Genomic DNA, 23875 nt, shown 5'->3' with positions numbered 1-23875 from the left:
AAAGTAAAAGATAGGCCCTTCGCCGAGGGAAGCATAGGTTGCCATGCGCTTATTTGTTTGTATGCTCGACCCCTTAGTGCAAGAGAATGTCACGTTATATTGCCCCTTATGATAGCAACCTTTATTATGCAGTCCGTCACTTTTATTGCTTTGCCATCACAAGTTCGTACAACGCTCAATTTTCTCTTACACTAAATGATCTTACACTTTTAGAAGCAATTTTATTGCCTTATTGCACCTATGACAACTTACTTGAACGATCTTGCTCAATCCTTAGGTAGGTATGGTGGACTCTTGAAAATAAGATTTGGGTTTAAGGGTTTTTGGATGCACAAGTAGTATCTCTACTTGGTGCGGATTTTTTGGCTAGCAAAGATGGGGGCAAGCACCACATGTTGAAGGATCTATGACAATATAACTTCTATGTGAATATGAACAAACATAAACCATTATGTTGTCTTCCTTGTCCAACGTCAACAATTTTGGCATATAATATTTTGATGGGGGCTCACAATCACAAAAGATTTCCATGATAGTGTATTTATATGTGAAATTTCTCTTATACTAATTATTCGTGAATTGCTTGTATGACCAATATTGTGATTGTCAAGCCTCAAAAGACTTCACTTTCTAAACCCAATGTGAAGCTACCACTAGGCATGATATGATTTCAACTCCATGACATTCAATTTATCCAACAATTTACTCATAGGATATAAGTGAAGCACAAGAGTAAATGACATAGAAAAGAGCTTCGTTGATGGCATGTGAATGTCGCTTACTTAGCCTCCCTGGCAACTATTTGAGGACTCTATTTTATTTAAAAACTTTCAGATCTAAGTATATTATTAAAACAACAAGCAAAATAAAAATAAAATGACATTCTAAGAATAGCACAACTCATGTGAAGAAGCAAAAACTTAGGCTCAACCGATACTAACCGATAATTGTTGAAGAAGAAAGGTGGGATGCCTACCGAGGCATCCCCAAGCTTAGATGCTTGAGACTTCTTGAAATATTATCTTGGGATGCCTTGGGCATCCCCAGGCTTGAGCGTTTGTGTCTCCTTAATTCCTCTTATATCACGGTTTTCCTAAATCTCAAAAACTTCATCCACACAAAACTCAACAAGAACTCATGAGATAAGTTAGTATAAACCAATGCAAAAACCTTATCATTCACTACTGTAGCAAACCACCTAAATTATTATTCAACATTGCATACTAAATGTCTCTGCATATTTAATACTTCTATTCTCAAATAGAATCATTAAACAAGCAAACATATGCAAACAATGCAAACATAACAGCAATCTACCAAAACAGTATAGTCTGTAAAGAATGCAAAAGTATGAATACTTATTCAACTCCAAACAATATAAAAATTTAACACACTGTAGAAAATTTATCACAGATCATTGTGCAAAAAGTTTCAACATTTTATCACATACTGACTTTTCTGGGGAATTTTTGCAACAGCGGTAAACTTTCTGTTTTCAAACAGCAACATGTATACTAGCAAAATAAGCATGTCAAGGGCTATACTTGATATTTTTATTGAAATAAAAGATGCAAAACATTATTCTAAATAAAAGCAAGCAAATAATAACAAAATAAATTGACGCTCCAAGCAAAACACATATCATGTGATGAATGAAAACATAGCTCCAAGTAAGGTTACCGATAATGTTGGAGACGAAAGAGGGGATGCCTTCCGAGGCATCCCCCAAGCTTAGTTGCTTGGATCTTCCTTAGATATTAACTTGGGGTGCCTTGGGCACCCCCAAGCTTAGGGTCTTGTCACTCCTTATTCTCCTCATATCGATGTTTCGCCCAAAACTCAAAAACTTCAATCACACAAAACTTAACGAAACTTTGTGAGATAGGTTAGTATGATAAAGAGCAAACCATTTCACTTTTGGTACTGTCAAAGAAAAGATTCATAATTGTTCTCACACAAAGCCTACTGTAGCATATCATTTCCACAATTTATATTGAGCAATATAAGCCATAGAAACTAGAAGACAAGCAAACTATGCATTGAAAACAGAATGTGTCAAAAACAGAACAGTCTATAGTAATTTGTATTCAAACCATACTTCTACTACTCCAAAAATTATGAAAATTTAAGACCACATGAGCAATTTGTATATTAATCTTCTGCAAAAAATCAACTCAATAACACTCTTCTTTTAAAAATAAGAATTATTTTCCTGAGCACAAAAGTTTCTGTTTTTCAGCAAGATCAAAGCAACTATCACCCAACATGATCCCAAAGGCTTTACTTGGCACTTTATTGAAACAAAAGCTATAAAACAAGATTACTACAGTAGCCTAATCATGTGAACACACAACAACAGTAGATAAAAGTGTTGGGTTGTCTCCCAACAAGCGCTTTTATTTAATGCCTTTTAAGCTAGGCATGATGATTTTAATGATGCTCGCATAAAATATAAGAATTGAAACACAAAAGGAGCATCATGAAGCATATGGCAAGCACATTTAAGTCTAACCCACTTCCTATGGATGGACATTTTGTGATTAAACAATTTATGGGAACAAGAATTAACTAGCATAAGAAGGCAAAACAAGCAAAACTTCAAGACTTTCAACACATAGAGGGGAAACTTGATATTATTGCAATTACTACAAGTATAAGTTCCTCCCTCATAATAATTTTTTGTAGCATCATGAATGAATTTAACAATATAACTATCACATAAAGCATTCTTTTCATGATACACAAGCATAAATTTTTTATTACCCTCCACATAAACAAACTTGTTCTCATCAATAGTGGTGGGAGCAAACTCAACAAAATAACTATCATGAGATTGAAAATTAAAATCATGATGACAAGTTTCATAGTTATCATTATTCTTTGTAGCATACATGTCATCACCATCATCATGAATAGCAACTTTGTTCTCATAATCAATTGCAACCTCTTCCAAAATAGTGGATTCATCATCAAATAAAGTCATGACATCTCCGAATCCACTTTCATCAATATAATCATCATAAATAGGAGGTGTGCAATCATCATAATATATTTTCTCGTCAAAGATTGGAGGACTAAAAATATCATATTCATCAAATATAGCATCCTCAAGTTTATGGCTTTGCATATCATTAGCATCATGGATATTCAAAGAATTCATACCAACAACATTGCAATGATGCTCATCATTTATACCAACCATTCTATTGAATTCCTCTTCTATCAATTGAGCATAATTTTCATTTCCATCATTTTCACGAAATACATTATAAAGATGAATAATATGATGCAACCTCAATTCCATTTTTTTGTAGTTTTCTTTTTATAAACCAAACTAGTGGTAAAACAAGAAACTAAAAGATTCAATTGCAAGATCTAAAGATATACCTTCATGCATTCACCTCCCCGGCAACGGCGCCAGAAAAGAGCTTGATGTCTACTATGCAACTTTATTCTTGTAGACACGTGTTGGGCCTCCAAGCGCAGAGTTTTGTAGGATAGTAGCAATTTTTCCTCAAGTGGATGACCTAAGGTTTATCAACCCGTGAGAGGTGTAGGATGAAGATGGTCTCTCTCAAACGCCCCTGCAACCAAATACAAGAAATCTCTTGTGTCCCAAACACACCCAATGCAATGACAAATTGTATAGGTGCACTAGTTCGGCGAAGAGATGGTGATAAAAGTGTAATATGGATAGTAGAAATGTATTTTTATAACCTGAATAAATAAAAACAACAAGGTAGCAAATAGTAAACGGGCACAAAAATGGTGTTGCAACGCTTAAAAACAAGGCCTAGGGTCCGTACTTTCGCTAGTGCAATCTCTCAACAGTGCTAACATAGTTGGATCATATGATTATCCCTCAAAGTGTAACAAATAATCACTCCCGAGTTCCTATTAGAGGAGAACAAAAGATAGGTATTGTTTGTAGGGTACAAAGCCACCTCAAAGTTATTCTTTCCGATCGATCTATTCAAAAGTTCATACTAAAATAACACAAAGCTATTGTTTCCGTTCGATCTATCCTAGAGTTCGTACTAGAATAACACCAAAGTATATTCATATTCATAATACTCAATCCACACAAAGAACTACAAAGAGTGCCCCAAGATTTCTACCAGAGAATCAACCCCTATGCATAGATTACCCCAATGTCACAGCGGGAATCCGCAAGTTGAGTGCCAAAACATATATCAAGTGAATCAATACGATACCCCATTGTCACCACGAGTATTTAATTGCAAGACATATATCAAGTGTTCTCAAATCCATAAAAGTATTCAATCCGATGACAACGAGATCTTAAAGGGAAAAACTCAATTCATCTCAACAAGATAGAGAGGGAAAAACACCATATGATCCGACTATATTAACAAAGTCCGCGATACATCAAGATCGTGGCATCTCGAGAACACGAGAGAGAGAGAGAGAGAGAGAGATTAAACACATAGCTACTGGTACAAACCCTCAGCCCCGAGGGTGGACTACTGCCTCCTCATTGTGGTGGCCGCCGGGATGATGAAGATGGCCACCGGAGATGATTCCCCCCTCCAGCAGGGTGCCGGAACGGGTCTAGATTGGTTTTCGGTGGCTACGGAGCCCTGCGGCGGCGGAACATCTGATCTAGGTTAACCCCGAGGGGTTTCGGAATATTTGGGAATTTATAGTGCAAAGAAGGGATACAGGAGCCACCGAGGTGGGCACAACCCACCTGGGCGCGCTAGGGGGCCCTGGCGCGCCCTGGTGGGTTGTGCCCCCCTCGGGGCACCCCCAAGGTGCTGCTCTAGCCCATCAGGAGTCTTCTGGCCCATAAAAATCCACAAAAAAATTCACGATGTTTGGACTCTGTTTGATATTGATTTTATGTGATGTAAAAACAAGCAAAAAACAGCAACTGGCACTGGGCACTAGGTCAATAGGTTAGTCCCAAAAAATGATATAAAGTTGCTATAAAATGATTGTAAAACATTCAAGAATGATAATATATTAGCATGAATACTTCATAAATTATAGATACGTTGGAGACGTATCAAGATGGTGATGGAAATTAGCCCTCTCGATGAGAGGATCGATGGTGATGACGATGGCGACGATTTCCCCTCCCGGAGGAATGTTTCCCCGGTAGAACAGCTCCGTCGGAGCCCTAGATTGGTTCTGCCCAGGTTCCGCCTCAAGAAGGCGGCGCTTTGTCCCGAAAGCTTTCTTCTAATTTTTTCCAGGTCAAAACACACCATATAGCCAAAGATGGGCACCGAAGGCCTGCCAGGGGGCCCACAAGGTCGAGGGGCGCGCCCTCCACCCTTGTGGCTGGCTGGTGGCCCCGCTTTGATACTTTCTTCGCCCAATATTTTTTATATATTCCAAAAACATGCTCCGTGAAGTTTCATGACTTTTGGAGTTGTGCAGAATAGGTCTCTAATATTTGTTCCTTTTCCAGTGAGTAAAATGCATTAGTGCACCCTAAACTTGCTGGTTAGGACCAAAACGGTCCTCAAACTCTGAAACTGTACTAGTACGGTCCTAATACTTGTTCATACGGTGCTCATACGGTCCTCCAATTTGATTCACAGGTCCTGGCGTACCTGAAACATACGAGTTCGCTGTACAGAGCGTATTGGGCTGGCCATGTCAGCGTTCGTAGGGCCCACTAGTCAGTTGACTTGGTCTCCGGTGGGCAGAAATCCCCAATACGCTCTCAAATCCCTAACCCTCGCACACTCCCGCGGCGCCCAAATCCCTCCATCCGCCGCCGTACTCGCGTAGCCGGCGCCACACTGCCGCCCAAAATACCTCCTTTCGCCGAACTCCCGCACCCATGGGTGGCGCGAGCGTGACCGTGAGCTCGGTCTCAGGCGAGGGCGGCAGCCTCGTATCGTCTCTCCCGTCGGGCGTAGTCGTCGCTGCCCCGCCCGTCGTCAGCCGTGCTTCCGACCGAAGACCGGCCACGTTCTCCTTCCGCGGCCGGCTTCCCTGGATGAGCTCGTTGGTGCTCGCGACGGCTGTCGGCGATGGTAGTTCAGCGGTGACGCTCAGCGCTTTTGGCGGCCATGGAGAAGAAGTGCACTGTCCTGCCGCAGAGGTGGGCATGGAGGTGACCTGTCGCTATACTTCCCGTCGTCAGACAAGTGCAACACGACCCATTAGTTCACCACAATGCTGGGTAGTGTGGATGGCAATGACGGCTCAGGTGATGCTCTTTGAGGAGTGCATCAAGTGTGTGTCCTGTTTCTGTGTCCAGTGCATGAAGATCATGTACTTGTGTGTGTCAAGTTGCTATGGCTTTTGTAAACCAATTGTTGTATGTATGGAGCAACTTGTGATTTTAGTTTATGAGTGAAATGAAATGAACTTATTTGAACTAGATTTTTGTGAAATTTTAGCATGAAAATGAACAATACTTGCTAAATGTAAATGGCGAAACAAAATCAACGATGTTGACTGCATTTTGGTTTATAGAACTGGAATAGAATAACAGTACAGACCGCTACTGGCACAATGCACTGTTTAAAATATAAAGCATTTGCTGAATGAGAATAAAAAGTGTTGAAGCTCAGAAACAAGAGATTCACACAAATTAAAGCACACATAAACATGATTTTTGCAGCTGAAAAAACTGGGTAATTAAGTTCCACAGTATAAATAACACATGGTCTGCAATAGTAGTTTCCTAATCAGAAGACACCTCTTACACTTCATGATCAACACAATGATCATAAACAAAACATTGCCATTACAAGTTTTGCACCTGATCATAAGCAGAAACACAAAAAGAGATGAAGATCATTCCAAACTTCACATCCCTTTACCTAAATTCGTCGAACATGTTAACCTTTCTAGGTTTCTTAAAACATGTCATGTTCTGATTGGTAGGTGCAGTTTTTTTCTTTGTCTTGTTTCCTTGAACAACGCAAGGATTAAATCTTGCCTCCTCGATCCTTGAACTAGTTCCTGCAGCTCTTTCTTTCATTTGTTCCTCCAACACGACTTGCTTCCTTACTTGATCTGCCATTTGGTCATCCATGGCTTTCTTGTTTGTTTCTTCAGCTCTCCTCTTTCTCAGCTCCCATTCTTCATTCCTTGTTGTGTCTTGTTGATTGTTCTGCTGCTCCCAAGCATTTTGCCTTGCAGCCTCCTCAGCCTCCTTAAATTTTCTCCAACTCTCCTGCCTCTCAAACTCCTCTGCTTGATGTATCAGAAAAGCTGCCTCCTCCTGCTGGTATTTTGTATTTGCAATCATTTTCTTCTCCTCTGCAATCCTTCTCTTCTCCTCGGCCTTCTTTTGTTTTTCTATCTCTGCATTTCTTTTTCTCTCATCCATCATTTGCCTTTTCTTCTCTGCCATTTCAAGTTTCTCCTCTTGGGCTTTTTTCTTTTTTTCCTCAGTAGCTCTTCTCTTCTCTTCTGCAGCAAGTCTCTTTTCCTCTAGTATAGTTTTTTTCTTTTCCTCGGCTGCTTGTTTCTTAGCTTCCAGCTCTTCCTTTCTCTTTTGAGCTGCAAGCTTAATTTTGTCCTCTTCTTCTTTCAACTTTGCCATTGCTGCTTCAAACTTTGCTAGGTCTGCAACTTCTCTTTTCTCAGCTGCGGCTCTCAGCTTTGCCAATGCTAGAACCTCTCTTTTCCTGTGAACATTGCCCTCCTTTGTTGCAGTAGTAGGGATAACTGGTGGCTGAGACATGATGTGCTCCTCTATGAAAACAGAATTTGGTAATGGACCTTGATGGACTGCTTCCCTCTGGCTTGCTTCCCTCTGGCTTGCTTCTCTCTGAAATATAACTCAATTTTGAGGATCATACATGAAACATTTGTACATGAACTTGCTATGTGTAATGAAAATAAATTACTATAAGTACCTCCTGTGTTAAAATATTAATTATCTCAGGCTGATACAAATGTACTGGCTCTTGAATTAAACCTTCTGTCCGCTGATTCTGTTCCTACAAACAGTAAAAGCATGGCAATTTTTACATGTTGAAACATATAATTAGTAACATAATGAAGATCATGAAGCTAGATATAGGGCCTCACCTGAGTGACAACTGCTTCTTCCTCATCCGAGGAGGAGGAAACATCAGGCTCTGCCCTCACTCTGACCCTTTCAGATTTTTTCTTTGGTTTTAACCCTAATTTGAAGTCCATACAACCACCAATGTTATGGCCAGCAACTCCACAATAGCTGCAATGGATTATTGCCCCTGCCCTTGTAATTTTTACTCCTTTTTTCCCTTGTTTCTCTTTTGGCTGTTTTCTCCTGTTCTTCCTCCTCCTTCCTTTCTGCTTTACCAATGGTGGTGGTGCGATAGTTCTGCCATTCATTTTGCTCCACTCACTAATATCTCGGCATGGCATAATAATGTTTTCATATGCCTTGCGATATGTTGCAATAGAATAACATGACTTAACATAATCCTCTGGATTGATTTTGTCATATCTAAGAGCAGCTACTCCATGGCTGCATGGAATGCCAGACAAATCCCATCTCCTACAGCTGCACTTCCTCAACTGGTAATCGACCCCGTAGTCTACACCTCTATCATTGACGTTAAAGATTCCCAATCCAGCTGGTGAAGCATAGCAAGTTCTAGCAAATTCCACATTCTTGTCCAATTTTTTCCTTATCTTTGGACATATAGTACCAGGCCACTTCAAGGCCTCTTGCAGCTTGCTATGATTTCTTCCCATTAGTTGTCCTTTAATCCTCTGGCACATGCTGATTATAGGCATTTCTCTTGCATCCAATATATACTTGTTGAACACCTCACAGTTATTGTTCAACAAGACATCACACTTTGGGAATTCATTTTGAAATGCCCTAACCCATGTTGGAGGGTCCAACTCCTCTAGCCAATCATGTGCCTCTTTGTTTAGAACTAACATCTCATTCATGTTATGTCTAAATTTCCCTTCGGTACTACTTCTAGCACATTTCCAGAGTTGGTTTTTGAGGGCCTCACCTTTAAAATTTTTGTTGAAATTCTGCCAAAGATGCCTGACACAAAATCTATGTGGGGAACCACTAAACAGTTCTTTCACTGCCTTTATTAGACCCTGACATAAGTAAATTCATAAAGCAAGTGTTAATAATATTTAAATGCAGCCCATGTACAATATGAAAATGTTCAAAATTAGGTAAGACACACTCACTTTTTGCTTGTCGGACATGATAGTCCAAAGATCATTGTTCACAATACCAAGATCTTTCTTTAAAGTTGTCAAGAACCACCTCCAAGCCTTTGTATCTTCTCTCTGAACCACTGCATGTGCAATAGGAATTATGCAATCGTTGGGATCCATTCCTACTGCACTAAGTAGGATGCCTCCATATTGTGTCTTCAAATGACAACCATCGAGGAAAAGAACAGGCCTACAAGCTGATAGGAAACCCCTCTTACAAGCATCAAAGGAAAAGTAGCATTTCTCAAACTGGCCATCTTCAACAAGGTCTAAATAAAATGTACTTCCTGGATTGGATCTCCTCAGCTCATTTGCATAGTCCCACAACTTGTTGTATTGTGCTATTTCATCTCCATATATAATATTGAAAGCTAGTCCTCTGGCCCTCCCTAGCTTCCCTCTTTTAATTGTCATGTTGGAATCTTCCTGCACAAGTGCTGCCAATCCCTTGAGGGTCATCCTCTCATTAGCTCTTATTTTCTCCACATACTTGTTAGCAATGTACTTGGCAGTAAATGCCCTCACTTGCCACTTCTTGCTACAATGATGCACACTGTTGAAGGTTTTCACCATAACTGAATTTGTCCTTTTGTCCAATGAGGCATAAAGATACCATGGACATCCATCCTCACACTTAGCTCCAATCCTACTTTTATCATTCTTGGGAATGTGATGCTCACTCTCTCTTTCACACTATACTCCCTGATTGCTCTTCTTAGCAAATCAACTGATGAGAATAGCTGACCCACATGGAACTTTGGATCATGCATATCTTCTGCCGTAAAAGATTTGAAATTGAACTTCATCTCATCCTCGTCTGACTCCGGGGCTTCTAATTTCTCATCTTCAGAGTTACAATCCTCAACCACTTGCTTCCCTTTCCTATCACTAACAGAATGTAGTTGCTCCTGCACCAAGTCCTCATCACCATCCTCCAAATCGTAATCACTGTCCACAATCTCGGGAACATAATCACTATCTTCACTATCATCATCACCGTCACATCCTTCTTCATTGACATCACCTTGCTTTGCTCTTGGCCTCAACCTAACAACTTCCTCATTGCTTGCAAATTCATTGGCCTCACATATAGTGTTGACGTCAACATAACTGCCATCCACTGTGCTCTGCTCTTCACTACTAACATCACCCATGATTTTCTTCTTAGGACTGATAACAGGAGGTAAAAATGTCGGTGGAGTGCCAACCACGACATCCCACGCTGATCCTCGTCCACCATTGTAGTTGTTTCCATGATCCAGAAAAATCATCAAGTATCGGTGCCCTCCTTTTACCATTCTCACAATGTCAATACAAACTTCTTCTTCCTTCGATAATAGCCTTGCACCATCTTCATTCAATTGAGAGCCAGGTAGCAACCAGTACATGGAAACCCTACCAGCCGTCTCATACCCAATATGCTCTACCAAATCTTCAAACATCTTCATGCATACACACCCAGTTTCACAAAAATCATAACAAGTCTTTTTCCCATTCAGATAGGCTCTATTTCTTCCACTGCCATGGAAAAATCCTCCATGAACGAACTCCAAAGTGAAAAAGTCACTGTCTTCCGCTGCAAAAAGAGCAAAATTGAACTAATTGAGACATTCAGTTTGAGATAAACCCTACAAATATGTAAACCCTAGCCTAATGTACGTCAAATGCCACCAAATCAATGCATAAATCATGGGGGATCGCTAAACAACTGCCTAATCTAGTGGAAAACACTTTTCAGGGGCAAATTTTCACAGCTATGTGGGAAATTTGACACTCACCGTACGAGGGCGCCGCCCCTTTCTCATGGCGTTGTACAGGGCCGACCATCGCTGCCGTGCACCGCCGCCTGCAGTTACTGCAGTGCGGCCCTTCGTTCCTCCACCGTCCCCGCTGCTCGCATGGACCGGCAGAGGTGCCAATCAACCGTCCCTTCCACCGCGTGTTCGCGTCCCTGCTCCTGACTCGAAACAGGGGAAGAAGAGAACGAGTCTCGTACAGATGAGGGCAGATGGGAAATTCTGTACGACTAGTGGGGCCGAACACAAAGTTTACTTCCCCACGTTGACGTGGCCAGCCTCTGTACAGCGAACTCGTATGTTTCAGGTACGCCAGGACCTGTGAATCAAATTGAAGGACCGTATGAGCACTGTATGAACAAGTATTAGGACCGTACTAGTACAGTTTCAGAGTTTGAGGACCGTTTTGGTCCTAACCAGCAAGTTTAGGGTGCACTAATGCATTTTACTCCTTTTCCAGTCCAGAATTTCAGCTGTTGACGTTCTCCCTCTTCATGTAAACCTTATAAAATAAGAGAGAATATGCATAAGTATTGTGATATAATGTGTAATAACAGCCCATAATGCAATAAATATCGATATAAAAGCATGATGCAAAATGGACATATCATTCCTACACATGTTCGTGCATGATATTTTGTTGTTGCGTAGCACATTCCCCTTCACATCGGTTAAGGTCATCGGCCACCTCATTTGTCTCCCTCAGCCCAGATCCGACCCTATGATCTCTTGGCCGTCGGCGAGGAATGACCCTCTCGCTGGTTTGGCTGTGAGCCATGGGGCTGCGGTCGGTGTGAGATGCAATGACCTCCCCTGCGTAAACCGGGCCAAGCGAAGTCACCGACGTGGGTCGGTCTTCAGATCTAGTCGTGGTCGGGTGGTTGATCAATGGGGGATGGGGGGAGTCACTTCCCGTCCCCTTTCTGACAACCGGTGTCCTATCTTCGATAATCAGTGGCTGGCGGTATCTTCCAATAGTTGTGAACATTGAGGGCTGGGGGTAATGCAGTGGCTCGGGCTCTTGGATACCGGGGAGGTAGACATAGAAGGTGGGCTGCACTATTACCTCTCCGACGAGCTACATGGCAGTGGTGTTGGATGCTCCCCTTGACTATGTGGATGATGAGGGAAGCGGTGGTGGTGAGGTTTGCCGTTTGTGGTGATTGTGCCTAGGTCTAGATTAGGTGTCCCGGATCCCGTCATGGTGGGCCTTCCCTTGTGGCGGGGGCTCAATGACCAGATTTCTCGGCAAGGCAAGTGGGATGTACCGAGCAAAAGCTCAACACTTTGGTGCATGCGTCAGCAACGCCTGCAGGTGCCGCGTCCCTCCTGGGGGCACCGTCGTGGTCCTCCCCTCCCCTTCCTGCCAGTTCACCCCTCGCGAGCGAGATGTGGGAGCACCCAGGTCCTAATAGCGCAGTGATGGTGTTGTTCTGGGAAAGCTTGGATCTTTTTTTCGAGAGTACGCCTAGACGTGCCATAGCTTTATAAAAGGCAGAAATGAAATTACAAGAAGCTACCACACGTTGCGAACAACGAGCGTAGCACACACCACACCACACACGGCCAAGATTACAAGCGGACAACACCGCAAAGCAAGCTACAACACAGAAGAGCCTATCTTCAGCTGACACACACTGCGTGTCGACCGACGCCGGACACCTCCGAAGACCACCACTTTCCATAAAACATCGCTTGTCGACGCACCATCCACTCTGAGCGCCTAAGAGGAAGTGGCAAGTGGAAGGCGGGACTTGCTCCAATCTAAGAGAAGCACCTACTTGAAAACACCAGCGATAAGCGTACATAGCGCCGCAAAGAATCAACAGAGGACAGCGACGAACACCGGAGGAGAGCAATAAGGACCTGACCATGTCTCCACACACAAAGCTCCCAACAGAGATACGACGTCGAGGACGCCGCCAATGTGCCGATCCAACATCGAATCGAGGCTTTTGCCCGGAGACAGCCACCAACTCCAAGTGAGCGAGGGGCATGGCGCACACACCTCGGCGACGCCTTCAAGAAGGAAATGACACCCACAGGTGCCATCGCCGCCGGCCCGGCATAAGCCAAGCAGGATTTTCATCCGCGCAAACGCACATCACCACGCCTCCTGGAAATGGGCTACACCGTCCAATTTGCCTCGCACCGCCGCCACCGCAACTCTAAGTCGAAGTAGCCGCAAAGCTGAGGACCGACGACCGGCTGCATGACCAAGAAGAACCCGGCCACCGCACCAACTCCCAGCCTGAACAAGAGACTACAGCCATCCCCACCTCCGGCAGGGTCCATGACCGTCCGCAACTGCCTACACCCACTCCAAAGGCTGGCCTTGCGACGGACGGACCCGCTCCTCCGCGAAGAACCAAGCCGCGCCACCGAGAGAGCCCCGCCAATCACCACACCGCGCAGAGGAGGCCGGCCACTCGCTGCTCGCCAAGACTCCATCTTGGCCGAGCCATTGCAGCGCCGCCACCACCAGCCTGGCCGTGGGTTTGCTACGCTGCCTCCAGATGACGCCGCCACTGCCCAAGCACACCACCACACTACTGCCAGCTCTGTCCAAGCCCGCTGCCCTGCCAGACTCCATGTCGCGCATCCGCTGCCATCCTCCTCCACCAGCAGCCGCAGATCTGGCCAAGACGAGTCCCGCCACGAGAGAAACGTCGCGCCGCCACCGGCACGCGCGCTCCGCCACGACGACGCGCCTCCACCGGCCAGCGGCTGCGCTGCCCCACGCCACCGCCTCCAGCAGCGCCATCCGACACGCCGGCCTCCGGGATCCGCCGTCTTGAGCGAAGAAGAGGCCCCCCGCGGCCCCCGCTCCAGCCAAGGGCGAAGGAGATCCCGCCGCCACTGGCACCGCACGGGCTTTGCCCGGCGGCGCCCGCCGGCGGCGGCGGGGGGAGAGGGAGCGGGTGGGGGTAGGTTCTGGCGGCTAGGTTTGGGTTGCCCGCGGGGGAGCGACGCGGGGCAGGGGGTAAGGCTTGGATCTTGACCCGATGCTTCTTTGGCACCATCGCTTGGTGGTTTTGTTTGTCCCCTATCCTCGACACGGGTCCTCGTCGTAAGCTTTCTCGTCAAAACTACACCCACATGGTTCCCACTCCACGGTCCAGAGCAAGAGGGCAGTGGGCTCTCTTCGGCGGTAGTTCGGTGGGGGCCTCTGTCATGAAACCCCATGCTTTTCTGTACGTGACGCAAGTTTGCTTTGGATCAGCTTCTTCGAAGCCTCTGGTTGTGGTTCCGCCACTCCTATGCTTTCGCTTCAGGCTGCAAGTGGGACTGTAGGTGGGAGTCCCACCACAATCCACCTAGTCCCAATACGGTTTGGTGTTAAAGAAGTGAGCACCCCACCAAAACTAACATAAATTATGTGGGACTAAGTGGGATCCCACTTAACAAATGCATTTGCAACTAAAAACATGGACTAAGAAGGAAAGAACCTGCTGTATTATCACAAATTGCCAGTTACAGACTACAAATTTTCTCTTCATGAATCAGTACATCTCTAATAGAAACAGAAGGGGGAAAAGTTAATTTTAGTAAATCTTGACTCTGAACTTGGAAGGAAAGCAAACATCTGAATACACGAGCAATCCATCAGCATCTGAGTCTTGACTCTTAACAGAAAGAGAAACATGAATCGAGCCTGAATGAATCAGATGGACTACCTGCAGCCGATGACCTAGGGGTCGCGTCCGACCGGGGTAGAAGATGCGAGGCAGTGGAGGCCGAAAGGACCTGAGTGCGAGGCGAAAGAGGATGGGATGTGGCGACGGCGTCCATCAGCAGCGGCGCTCGGAGTACCTCTGCTACGCTGCGGCGCCTCCCGAGTTGGAGAGAAGGGACCGGTGATTCTTGATGGGGACGGCGGAGCAAGGCAAAGAGGAAGAACGTCTGAGTCAGAGGAGGGGCAAGGTGTGAGGTGGTGGTGCGAGGAGTAGCCAAGAAGGTGCGGCGGCGAAGTGGAGCACCGCCGCCGCCTGGAATTTGTGCACTCGTGCGGCTTGCTCTATCCACTCTCGGCTGGGCACTCAAGGCTCAAGTTTTTTTTTTGAGACAAACTCAAGGCTCAAGTAAATAGTGGGTTATGGTGGGGTCCCAATGGGCTAATAGGGCTAGCCCACTTAATATTTTTCAAATCCAATGAGAGTCCACTAATGCTACTTAAGTGGGATGGGATAATTAGTCCCACTTAGTCCCACCTCCACCTGCAGCTTGAGTTCCGCTCATCGGTCTGTAAACTGGCATGTACGTATGTCTTGTACATTGTTGGTGCTTTAGCTTTGTTCTGTAGTTTTCTTTGATCCGCTTTGCAAGAGGTCTTTTTCTTTTTGAAACAACGCTTTGCAAGATGCTACCAGAGCTTTGCTCGCGGGGCCTGCTGGTCCACAAAACACTGGAAGTGCGCTGCGTCCTCCCCAGGAAACATCAGAATCCGACATGCATTGCCCAACCGCATGCTGATGGAAAATTCACGGGTAAAACAACCAATTGAGATTTCACAGCTTGAGGGGACGCATGCCGGCATGCGTGCTGTCGCTCACTCTTACGTCAGCGGAGTTAGGTCTCGCTGGGTTTGGCCAACGTCGACGAACTGGTCTTGCAAGTTGCCCTCTTCTTTTTGTCTTAAAACTACTGATCTACTGATATACACTTTGTTACTCTCGTTGAATTTACCACAGTAGACTGGTTCATCGCTGTAGGAGCAAGCCGCATGCATGGTTCGCCAAAAATGAACCCATCTCGTAACCGGCATCTCGCCGTCCTCTTCTTTAAATGGATGATACGCATGCTATGCGTATTCGCCAAGAAAAAATGCATCAATCTTGAGCTGGGACTTCGTTATGACGCTGATGGGCAGTACGTTAGCGCAGATCCAGTCAAACTAAACTCCATGACAACTTGGCCAGTTGCATTTTCAGTTTTTAGGTGAGATGCAAGTTGCATTTCTTACATGATGAAAAGGCTACCTACTGATGAACAGAACGTTTTGTTTCATCCACATTGTTAATCGAGCGCCGAGGCCAAGTTAATCCAAATAGTACTAAGTTGTGTTTCTCTGCTATATAACTACGTACAGAATCATGAACAGAACTGCGTAGACAGTACATTTGTAGCAGAGAAACACAAACGCTTATTTTTTGCATGACCACTTGCAAACATTGCAAGAACCCAAGAGTACCATGGTGATCAGCTTCAGTTGCTCAGCAAGTAGAAAACTGACGGGGATCTTGGCCTTGCTGTTCATGATGACCCGAGTCTATGGCCAGTCTACTTCGGGTAATGTGCCCCACTGCATTTTTTAGTTTACTTTGGAGTGCAATTTAAGAAATCCCACTTTACTGAAGCCTTAGCGATAACATATTATTATCTACTGAGTATCTGTCACACTAGTCGTGATCTTTCCTTAGATCGTAAACTTGAAACACATAAAACTGATACATATTCTCCTTGTGCAGGGTTCATAAGCATCGATTGCGGAAACAGACGCACCAACAAGGACAGCACAACAGGAATACAATACCATTCTGATCATCGATTTGTCGATGGTGGATTGAGCCACAAGATTTCAACAGAGTTCATGGATGATGCCGCGAATGAGCAACAAAAAACCTTGAGGAGCTTCCCTCAGGGCTCAAGGAATTGCTACACGCTGCTATCCGCCACTGGTAAGAAGTTTTTGGTGAGGGCTATGTTTACTTATGGCAACTATGATGGGTTGAACAGTACTATGAGCGGATCGGTTTTTCGGTTTGGGCTGCATATCGGTGTCAATGTCTGGGAGGCGGTGAACTTGACCAATTGGGATCCATCAAGCACAATATGGAAGGAGGTGCTCACCGTTGCTCCGGGCAACAACCTGTTGGTCTGCCTGATAAACTTCGGTACAGGGACACCGTTCATGTCTTCGTTGGAGCTGAGGCCACTGCAAGATGTGATGTACCCTTTTGTGAATTCTTCGGTGTCAATCAGCTATTTTAGACGGATCAGATTTGGTCAAGCCACTGAATTTATCACAAGGTGAGAGAAGACTGGCATCAACAATAATAATAATGTTGGATTTGATCTTTTTTTAACTTGATCTTAATTATGCCTGACAATGTCTTATTTATTTATTTATTTGAGCGGTACAACGGTTTAAATTTGGTCTTTGTGTTTCCTGAATCCTTGCAATCGCTTCTACTAATAAAAAACTAATGTCTTTATGTGGGAAGCAGATATCCATTGGACCCGTACGACCGGTTCTGGGAGGGCTGGTCTTTCTCCTACAACACCTACCCCTGGATGACCCTAAACACTAGCAGTCCAGTGAGGAGGCTACCCGGCGACAACACCTTCCAGGTACCAGAGGGCATCCTCCAGCAGGCCAGCACCCTAGACACAAACTACTCCTTCTTCGAGATCAATGTGGCAGTGGGTCCCAACCTGGACCCAACGAACCTGCAGCTTCTCCCGATCTTCCACTTTGCCGAGGTCGTTGACAACAATCCAAATAGGTCGTTCAACATCTACAGCGGCGACGAAATGTTGTTCCCAGACTTCTCACCTTCGCGATCCCAGGTGGACAGCATGCACCAGAATGGGCGCTTCTTGCATAACCCCGCAGCCTCCTTCCTCCTGAACAAGACCAACAACTCGGTGCTCCCACCGCTCATCAATGCGTTCGAGCTGTACTCTCTCGTCCGGATGGATAACCTCACCACTGACTCCAAAGACGGTAAGACACCAAGTATACATATACTATGTGTGTGCCTGTGGTAGATTCACATTATCATCATGCAGTTTATTCAGTAGGTTTAACTGCTTGAACACCTCCGGCAGTTTATTCACATTATCATCAATGCTTTTAAAAATGTTATTGACTGTCTAGACCCCTGAGATCCCCAAAACCATTTTGTCATTGTCAGGATTTTCACCAGCAAAGTAATAAATACATCAAGTTCATCAACCAACTGATTTAGTACTCCATCTTAACTGCTAAATAGGCCATCTTATACATGCCAATCCAATATTAGAGAAATGAATCAATGCAATTTATTCAGTTCTACAAAAAGATAATGCTCCCATAGGAAATACTTTCGTGACTTCTTCCTTCACAGCTTTCGTCTCTTTTAAAGTATATAAGCCCCCATACCCAACGTATACAGCCTTTTGATTCCGCTCTATCTGTTTCCATTGCCTTTCTTTTTTCTGTTGTAGTCAAATACATGAAAGAAGTCAAGAAGCACTACAGTGTGGCACGAATAAACTGGAATGGTGATCCATGCTCACCGAGAGAGTATTCCTGGGAAGGTTTGACTTGCGACTACTCTAAGAGCAACCCGAATCCGAGGATTGTCGCAGTGTAAGAACCTAACAGGGACTTGTACCATATACATTTTGGAAGCTGAACATCAAAATTCAATATTTTCAATTTTTTAAGAGCATTGTGTTATATATTTTTTTTCAAAAAGGAGGATAACCCCCGGCCTCTCACAGCCATCTTTACTATATTATTGGACAGAGTCTGACAAACAATCACTGAATTAACAGATCTGTATTTACACGATTTTTCTTTTGCAGAAATCTGTCTACCAGCGGACTGAAAGGTGGATTAACCATATTATTCATGAACATGGTATCACTGGAAACCCTGTAAGTGACCTACCACAAAATATTAATGGACTTAATGAGATTATGTTGACATCTTTGTGACCCTAAGCACAAAAAACATGTAGGGATTTGTCACACAACAATTTGACAGGAGGTATTCCAGAGTACGAAATGAAGTCAATGAAAGTTTTGTAAGTCTCTGTGTTGATTGTAATATTTGGTTCAAGATATAAATTTTAAATAATGGTTTTACTATTATTTTACAGCGATTTGTCATATAACCAGCTCGATGGACCAATCCCTCATTCTATTCTTCAAAGATATCAGGCTGGTCTGCTTGACTTAAGGTTTGCATGCTCTATTGCACAATCCTTTTTGTTTTGACTGAATGTTGCACTTTCTTACTGCATAAAAATAATAGATACTCAAACTAAAAGAAACAGGGTTGAGCCTGATAGAAAAAAATTCAAGGGTTAGCAACAGTCTTTGCACAACAACTATGCCACACGTTACCAAACTAGAGTTTCACAAGTTGGACTTCCTCCGGCCACAGTTTGGTTGGTACTCCCTCCGTTTCTAAATACAAGTCCTTCTAGATATTTCAATACAAACTACATACGGATGTATATAGACATATTTTAGAGTGTAGATACACTCATTTTGCTCCGTATATAGTCCATATTGAAATCTCTAAAAAGACTTATATTTAGGAACGGAGGGAGTATTATACTTGTTGTGTGCCACAAGTATCTAACTTTATGCCACAGCAGCCCCACTTGGGTAACAAAGCCCCTCTGCCACCTACTGCTACTAACTCGCCGCCTCCCCATGTTAGGCTGGTACATGTTGTATTGTTGTTGCACCAGGAGCTGTTATGTCAGGCGCAGTAGCATGGATATTTTGTACCCATTGAACGTCGTATACATGACTAAGTTGTGATAACCAATTTGGGTGACATAAAGTGTGTGAAGCCACACTTTCACAGAGCTTTGCATTGATCCAAACATGCCCTCAGTTACATGTACGAGCATCTAGTAACTATAAACGCTTTATTGTCTATGGCAACCAATAGGAGAGGTATAAAAAGACCATAGTAACTGCATCTGATTTACAAACCATGAAGTTTCTTCTTTTAGAATACATAGATGAGAAAGCATGAAGTTAGTTCTTTCGGAGTGCATACATGTTTAGCACATTACCCGTGTTAGAAAACTGAGGCATCTTCTAATCATAATTCTGGAGAGCCGTCATAGCTAACATCTTATAAGTTCATATTTCCTATATGGTGTGTAATGATGCCACTAGATTAGAAGGCAATCCTATATGCTCAAAATTCAAAGATACGTATTGCTCAAATAAGAAGAAGAGCACCACACCCATCATGCTCATTGCAGTGATAGTTCCTGTGGTACTGGTGTCCCTCCTAGTAGTGATGGGCACACTCTGGAAGTTATACTGGAAAGGTAAAGCAAAGTTCTATGCTCTAAATTTCCTTTTCATGAATGCGATAGGTGGTAGACATTAGAAAGCAGCTTCAGACCTAAACTTTCAAATAAAGCACAACTTATTGACTCTGCAGGGAAGTCGGGAGACGATAAAGAGTATGCTATGTATGAAGAGGAGGAGACTCCCCTACATATTGATATCAGACGGTTCACGTATGCAGAGCTGAAGTTCATAACTAATGACTTCCAATCAATCATTGGAGAAGGAGGTTTTGGTATTGTTTATCATGGCACACTGGAAAATGGTGATGAGGTAGCTGTTAAGGTGCTTAAGGAGACATCAATATCAGAATCAACAGACTTCCTCCCTGAGGTATTGCACAAAGCCAACTAGGCTATAACATTACTTTCTCAAATAGAAACTTTTTTTTTTTGGAATTGGAAGCTTTATTACCCCCGCTCTCTGCATCATATATGCTTACAGTCTCAATTACTCCAATGTTTGTTACAAGTCATCCAAAAGTAAAACTATAGGTCTGCAAAACACCTAAAACCAATTCGACAGTCCATATTGAATAAAATGATACAACTGGCTTCAGTTCTAGGATGTTTGGTAACTATATCTATTACCACAGGTGCAAACCTTGTCCAAAGTTCATCACAAGAATCTCGTGACTTTGCAAGGATATTGCCAGAACAAGAAGTGCCTTGCACTCGTTTATGACTTCATGCCTAGAGGAAATCTTAAACAGCTTTTAAAAGGAGGTTTCTCTCTTAATTTTTTTTAATGTATTGTACTTTAACTCAGTAAAATTGAATCATTCAATCAAACCTAAACCCGCTCAGGGTTTTACTTCTCGAGAATCCAATAACTACACGAGACCCAGATGTCAATAGCTTTGATTAAGAACTTCGGAATCACCTACTTTTCAAATTTTACAAATATACCGTGCTTCACAGTATAAAAAGTAAATTTTGACAGGACCTGGTCATAAGTATAAAAAAGAAACTCTAAAATCAAACTATTCTGGCTTTGACATGGTACTGCAATCAGGAGTTTCAAAACTATTTTTTCTTGTAAAGGTGTACTTTGATTGCCTAAACCGTTATTGCTCCTGCTAGAGACAACCATAGCTGCATTCTTAGAGCTGCATATTCTTAACAAATTGGGGATACCACAAATAAATTCTTACCTACGTCATAACCATAACATGATAGTCACAAATTATGAACTTGTACACCTTCAAACGGCGGTAAGAAACAAAGAAACTAGAGAGATAAATACTCAAAGAATAATTCCAATATCTAGGTTCCCTTGTTAACTGGAATTGTATATGAAAATGCTCTGGTAAAGAGAATGAAAAGGAGTGAGGTCTCGAAGATCAAAGTGACTGTTTATGCAGGTCTTAGATCTTAACGCGCTAATTGATGCTATGGTTCTTTATCATAAAAATTGATGCTATGGTTAATCATTTGTGTGTGGAATCATCATCGATCTAGGAAATTATGAGCAAATATTGCAAAACCCAGTATTTGTGCTACAATTCACGTATCAGATGGCCCTTACATTAATTTGGTACATCTTGATTGCAGGAGATGACTATAGTTTGACCTGGGAACAGCGACTTCATATTGCCCTTGATGCTGCGCAAGGTCTGTATTTCAATTACATGTTTACCTTTTAGGTCATGTACGTATGTGTGTGTTCATAAAGTATGAGTCCTAATGAACTACAGGACTGGAGTATCTACACAAGGCATGCACCCCATCAATAGTGCACAGAGATGTCAAGACCCCAAACATCCTTCTGGACAAGAATATGGTGGGGGTAATATCTGATTTCGGGCTTTCACGGGCTTTTAACGATGCCCACACACACATATCTACTGTTGCTGCTGGCACTCTTGGCTACCTCGACCCTGAGTACCATGCAACTTTCCAACTCACTGTCAAGACAGACGTTTACAGCTTCGGCATCGTGCTCTTGGAGATCATCACCGGCCAATCCCCAGTAGTTATGGACCCTCAAGCTGTCCACCTACCAAATTGGGTGCGGCAAAAGATAGCTAACGGCAGCATTCACGATGTTGCAGACAAGAAACTGCTGGATCTGTACGATGCCACTTCCCTGCAGAGTGTAGTGGACCTGGCCATGAACTGCCTCGAAAACGCAGCCATCAACAGGCCGACCATGACCGAGGTTGCTTCAAGGCTCAAAGTGTGGTTGCCAGCTGTTTCTGGGACCCCTCGACATACGGACTCCATGGATACTGAAATTCCAAGGCAGTTCCGGCTGATGATTTCAAGAGCAAGAAACGAGGGGATATCCTTCCAGTCTGGCTATACCAATGGGATTTCACAAACGAGCCTCTTTTCTGGACGGTGAAAGGGAGACGCCTAGTGTGTTTCTTGTCGGATCCTCTTAGATAATGTTTGGTAATTTGCTTAATTGTGTTGCCATTGATCGTCCGTAAACTGGTGTTTAGTAATTGTATGACTTTCAGATTCTAATATTGCTCGTTTCTACCGGTAATAGTGCTCAAGCATGAAGCTGCTCGTGCATCAAGACCTAACCCCTTCCGTTTGAGAACTCGGTGGCCCATTAATTAGTGCCCGTACATCAGGTCCACAGCAATCCTAAGACAAAGTGGTCTGCGTACACATTGCCGCCTAAGGATTCGGCCTTTTATTCCCCATTCTCTATTGCGAGCATGTGGATTCAGATCTAAAGTACTTGTTTGTTCCACCAAATCATCCGAGCATCTGCGGAGTTTTTCGACTAACACAACACTACATGCGATGGCACACAAGTTGGAGCCTGAGGACCTGAGTAGAAATGGCACATGACATACCTTAGTCTCGCCGCTCGCGCCATGGGCAGTTCCTCGACTTGTCCGCGAGCTGCAGCGCCTGCGCCTCGAAACCCGAGCTGTACGAGAAATTGGGGGCAGCACATCACTGCGGTAGAGCAGCTCCGGTGCTGCCCGATCGATGGGCGTGCGGCGGTGCCCTGGTGTGGAGTCGAAGTGGGTGGCGACCCCCGCCGCCGTGCCCGACGGCGAAGGGGTGAGGCCTTACTGGCCTGTCTTTTTTTTTTAGCAACACTGACCTGTCAAGTTACAGCGTGGACACAACCGCGCAAGAAGCCCAGCAGGCGGCCACGGCCCGCGGGCATCCGTGAGGCGGAACCCCTCGTATTTTATCTTTGCTCGCCCCAGTCGGCCCACGCCACTGCCAAGTATCGAGCGGCCGAGATCACTCCAACTCTTTGGGTTGCGATAAATAGTGCATATATAGCGCGCCACTTGTCGTAATATAAGAGTTTTTTCTAAAATTTATTTATTTAAAATGTTTTATCTTTTATACTCATGTGTTCAAATTTCGAATCGCTTTCACCGTTGGATTCCTCGCATCGAGATCTTCAAAACTAGATCACATGTTGATAGATTTGACAAACTTTTTTTCACGAAAAAAACCGGATGAAAAACCGAATAGGAAGCACGGGTTTTTTCCCTTTTCGAAAGAGGCACGTCCGTGCCTCTCGCGGAAGCAAAACCGTGACTCTCGCGGAAGAAGAAAAAAGAGAAACGTATTTTTTTTGTTTCCAAGGAGGCACGGCTGTGACTCTCGCGAAAGCACACCTGTGCCTCTCGCGGAAGCAAAACCGTGACTCTCGCGAAAGAAAAAAAAAAGAAAACGTGTTTTTTTTTGTTTTCGAGAGGCACCGCTGTGACTCTCGCGAAAGCACAACCGTGCCTCTCGCGAAAACAAAACCGTGACTCTGGCAAGAGGAAAAAAAACAGAAAACGTGTTTTTTTTCATTTTTGAGAGGCATGGTTGTGACTCTCGCGAAAGCAAAAC

General features: G+C 44.0%; 2 protein-coding genes across 4 annotated transcripts; one reads left to right on the top strand and one right to left on the bottom strand.

Moving 5' to 3' along the window:
- Window positions 1-5426: 5426 nt before the first annotated feature.
- On the bottom strand, window positions 5427-23166 carry LOC125545094. Of its 3 annotated transcripts, none has more exons than XM_048708958.1 (7): window positions 22867-23162; window positions 11385-11469; window positions 10950-11286; window positions 9142-10747; window positions 8026-9045; window positions 7851-7934; window positions 5427-7762 (listed from the first exon to the last, which is right to left on the bottom strand). In XM_048708958.1, the coding sequence occupies exons 4-7, from the start codon at window positions 9742-9744 to the stop codon at window positions 6803-6805; spliced, it is 2667 nt and encodes an 888-aa protein (XP_048564915.1). In that variant the 5' UTR covers window positions 9745-10747; window positions 10950-11286; window positions 11385-11469; window positions 22867-23162; the 3' UTR covers window positions 5427-6802. The 3 variants fall into 3 exon arrangements, with proteins under 3 accessions (XP_048564915.1, XP_048564917.1, XP_048564916.1); XM_048708960.1 differs by having other exon boundaries at window positions 7851-7928; XM_048708959.1 differs by lacking the exons at window positions 10950-11286; window positions 11385-11469 and having other exon boundaries at window positions 22867-23166.
- LOC125545095 (senescence-induced receptor-like serine/threonine-protein kinase) lies at window positions 14725-22860 on the top strand. The gene is made up of 12 exons (XM_048708961.1): window positions 14725-16256; window positions 16436-16997; window positions 17195-17694; window positions 18177-18321; window positions 18540-18611; window positions 18695-18760; window positions 18836-18916; window positions 19875-20032; window positions 20149-20387; window positions 20650-20779; window positions 21608-21667; window positions 21751-22860. The coding sequence occupies exons 1-12, from the start codon at window positions 16160-16162 to the stop codon at window positions 22398-22400; spliced, it is 2760 nt and encodes a 919-aa protein (XP_048564918.1). The 5' UTR covers window positions 14725-16159; the 3' UTR covers window positions 22401-22860.
- Window positions 23167-23875: the final 709 nt, after the last annotated feature.

This window comes from Triticum urartu, chromosome 3 (assembly GCF_003073215.2).
Source record: "Triticum urartu cultivar G1812 chromosome 3, Tu2.1, whole genome shotgun sequence".
Taxonomy (NCBI): Eukaryota; Viridiplantae; Streptophyta; class Magnoliopsida; order Poales; family Poaceae; genus Triticum; species Triticum urartu.
This window is presented reverse-complemented; position numbering and strand designations above follow the sequence as displayed.

Coding starts and splice junctions, on each gene's coding strand:
- LOC125545094 (XM_048708959.1), bottom strand. CDS start 9,744: ATGGTGAAAACCTTCAACAGTGTGCATCATTGTAGCAAGAAGTGGCAA. Junction 7,935..8,025: donor AAGAAGCAGTTGTCACTCAG/GTGAGGCCCTAT, acceptor TACTGTTTGTAG/GAACAGAATCAGCGGACAGA. Junction 7,763..7,850: donor TTAATATTTTAACACAGGAG/GTACTTATAGTA, acceptor GTTATATTTCAG/AGAGAAGCAAGCCAGAGGGA.
- LOC125545095 (XM_048708961.1), top strand. CDS start 16,160: ATGGTGATCAGCTTCAGTTGCTCAGCAAGTAGAAAACTGACGGGGATC. Junction 18,612..18,694: donor ATGGTATCACTGGAAACCCT/GTAAGTGACCTA, acceptor AAAAACATGTAG/GGATTTGTCACACAACAATT. Junction 20,033..20,148: donor CTGGAAGTTATACTGGAAAG/GTAAAGCAAAGT, acceptor TTGACTCTGCAG/GGAAGTCGGGAGACGATAAA.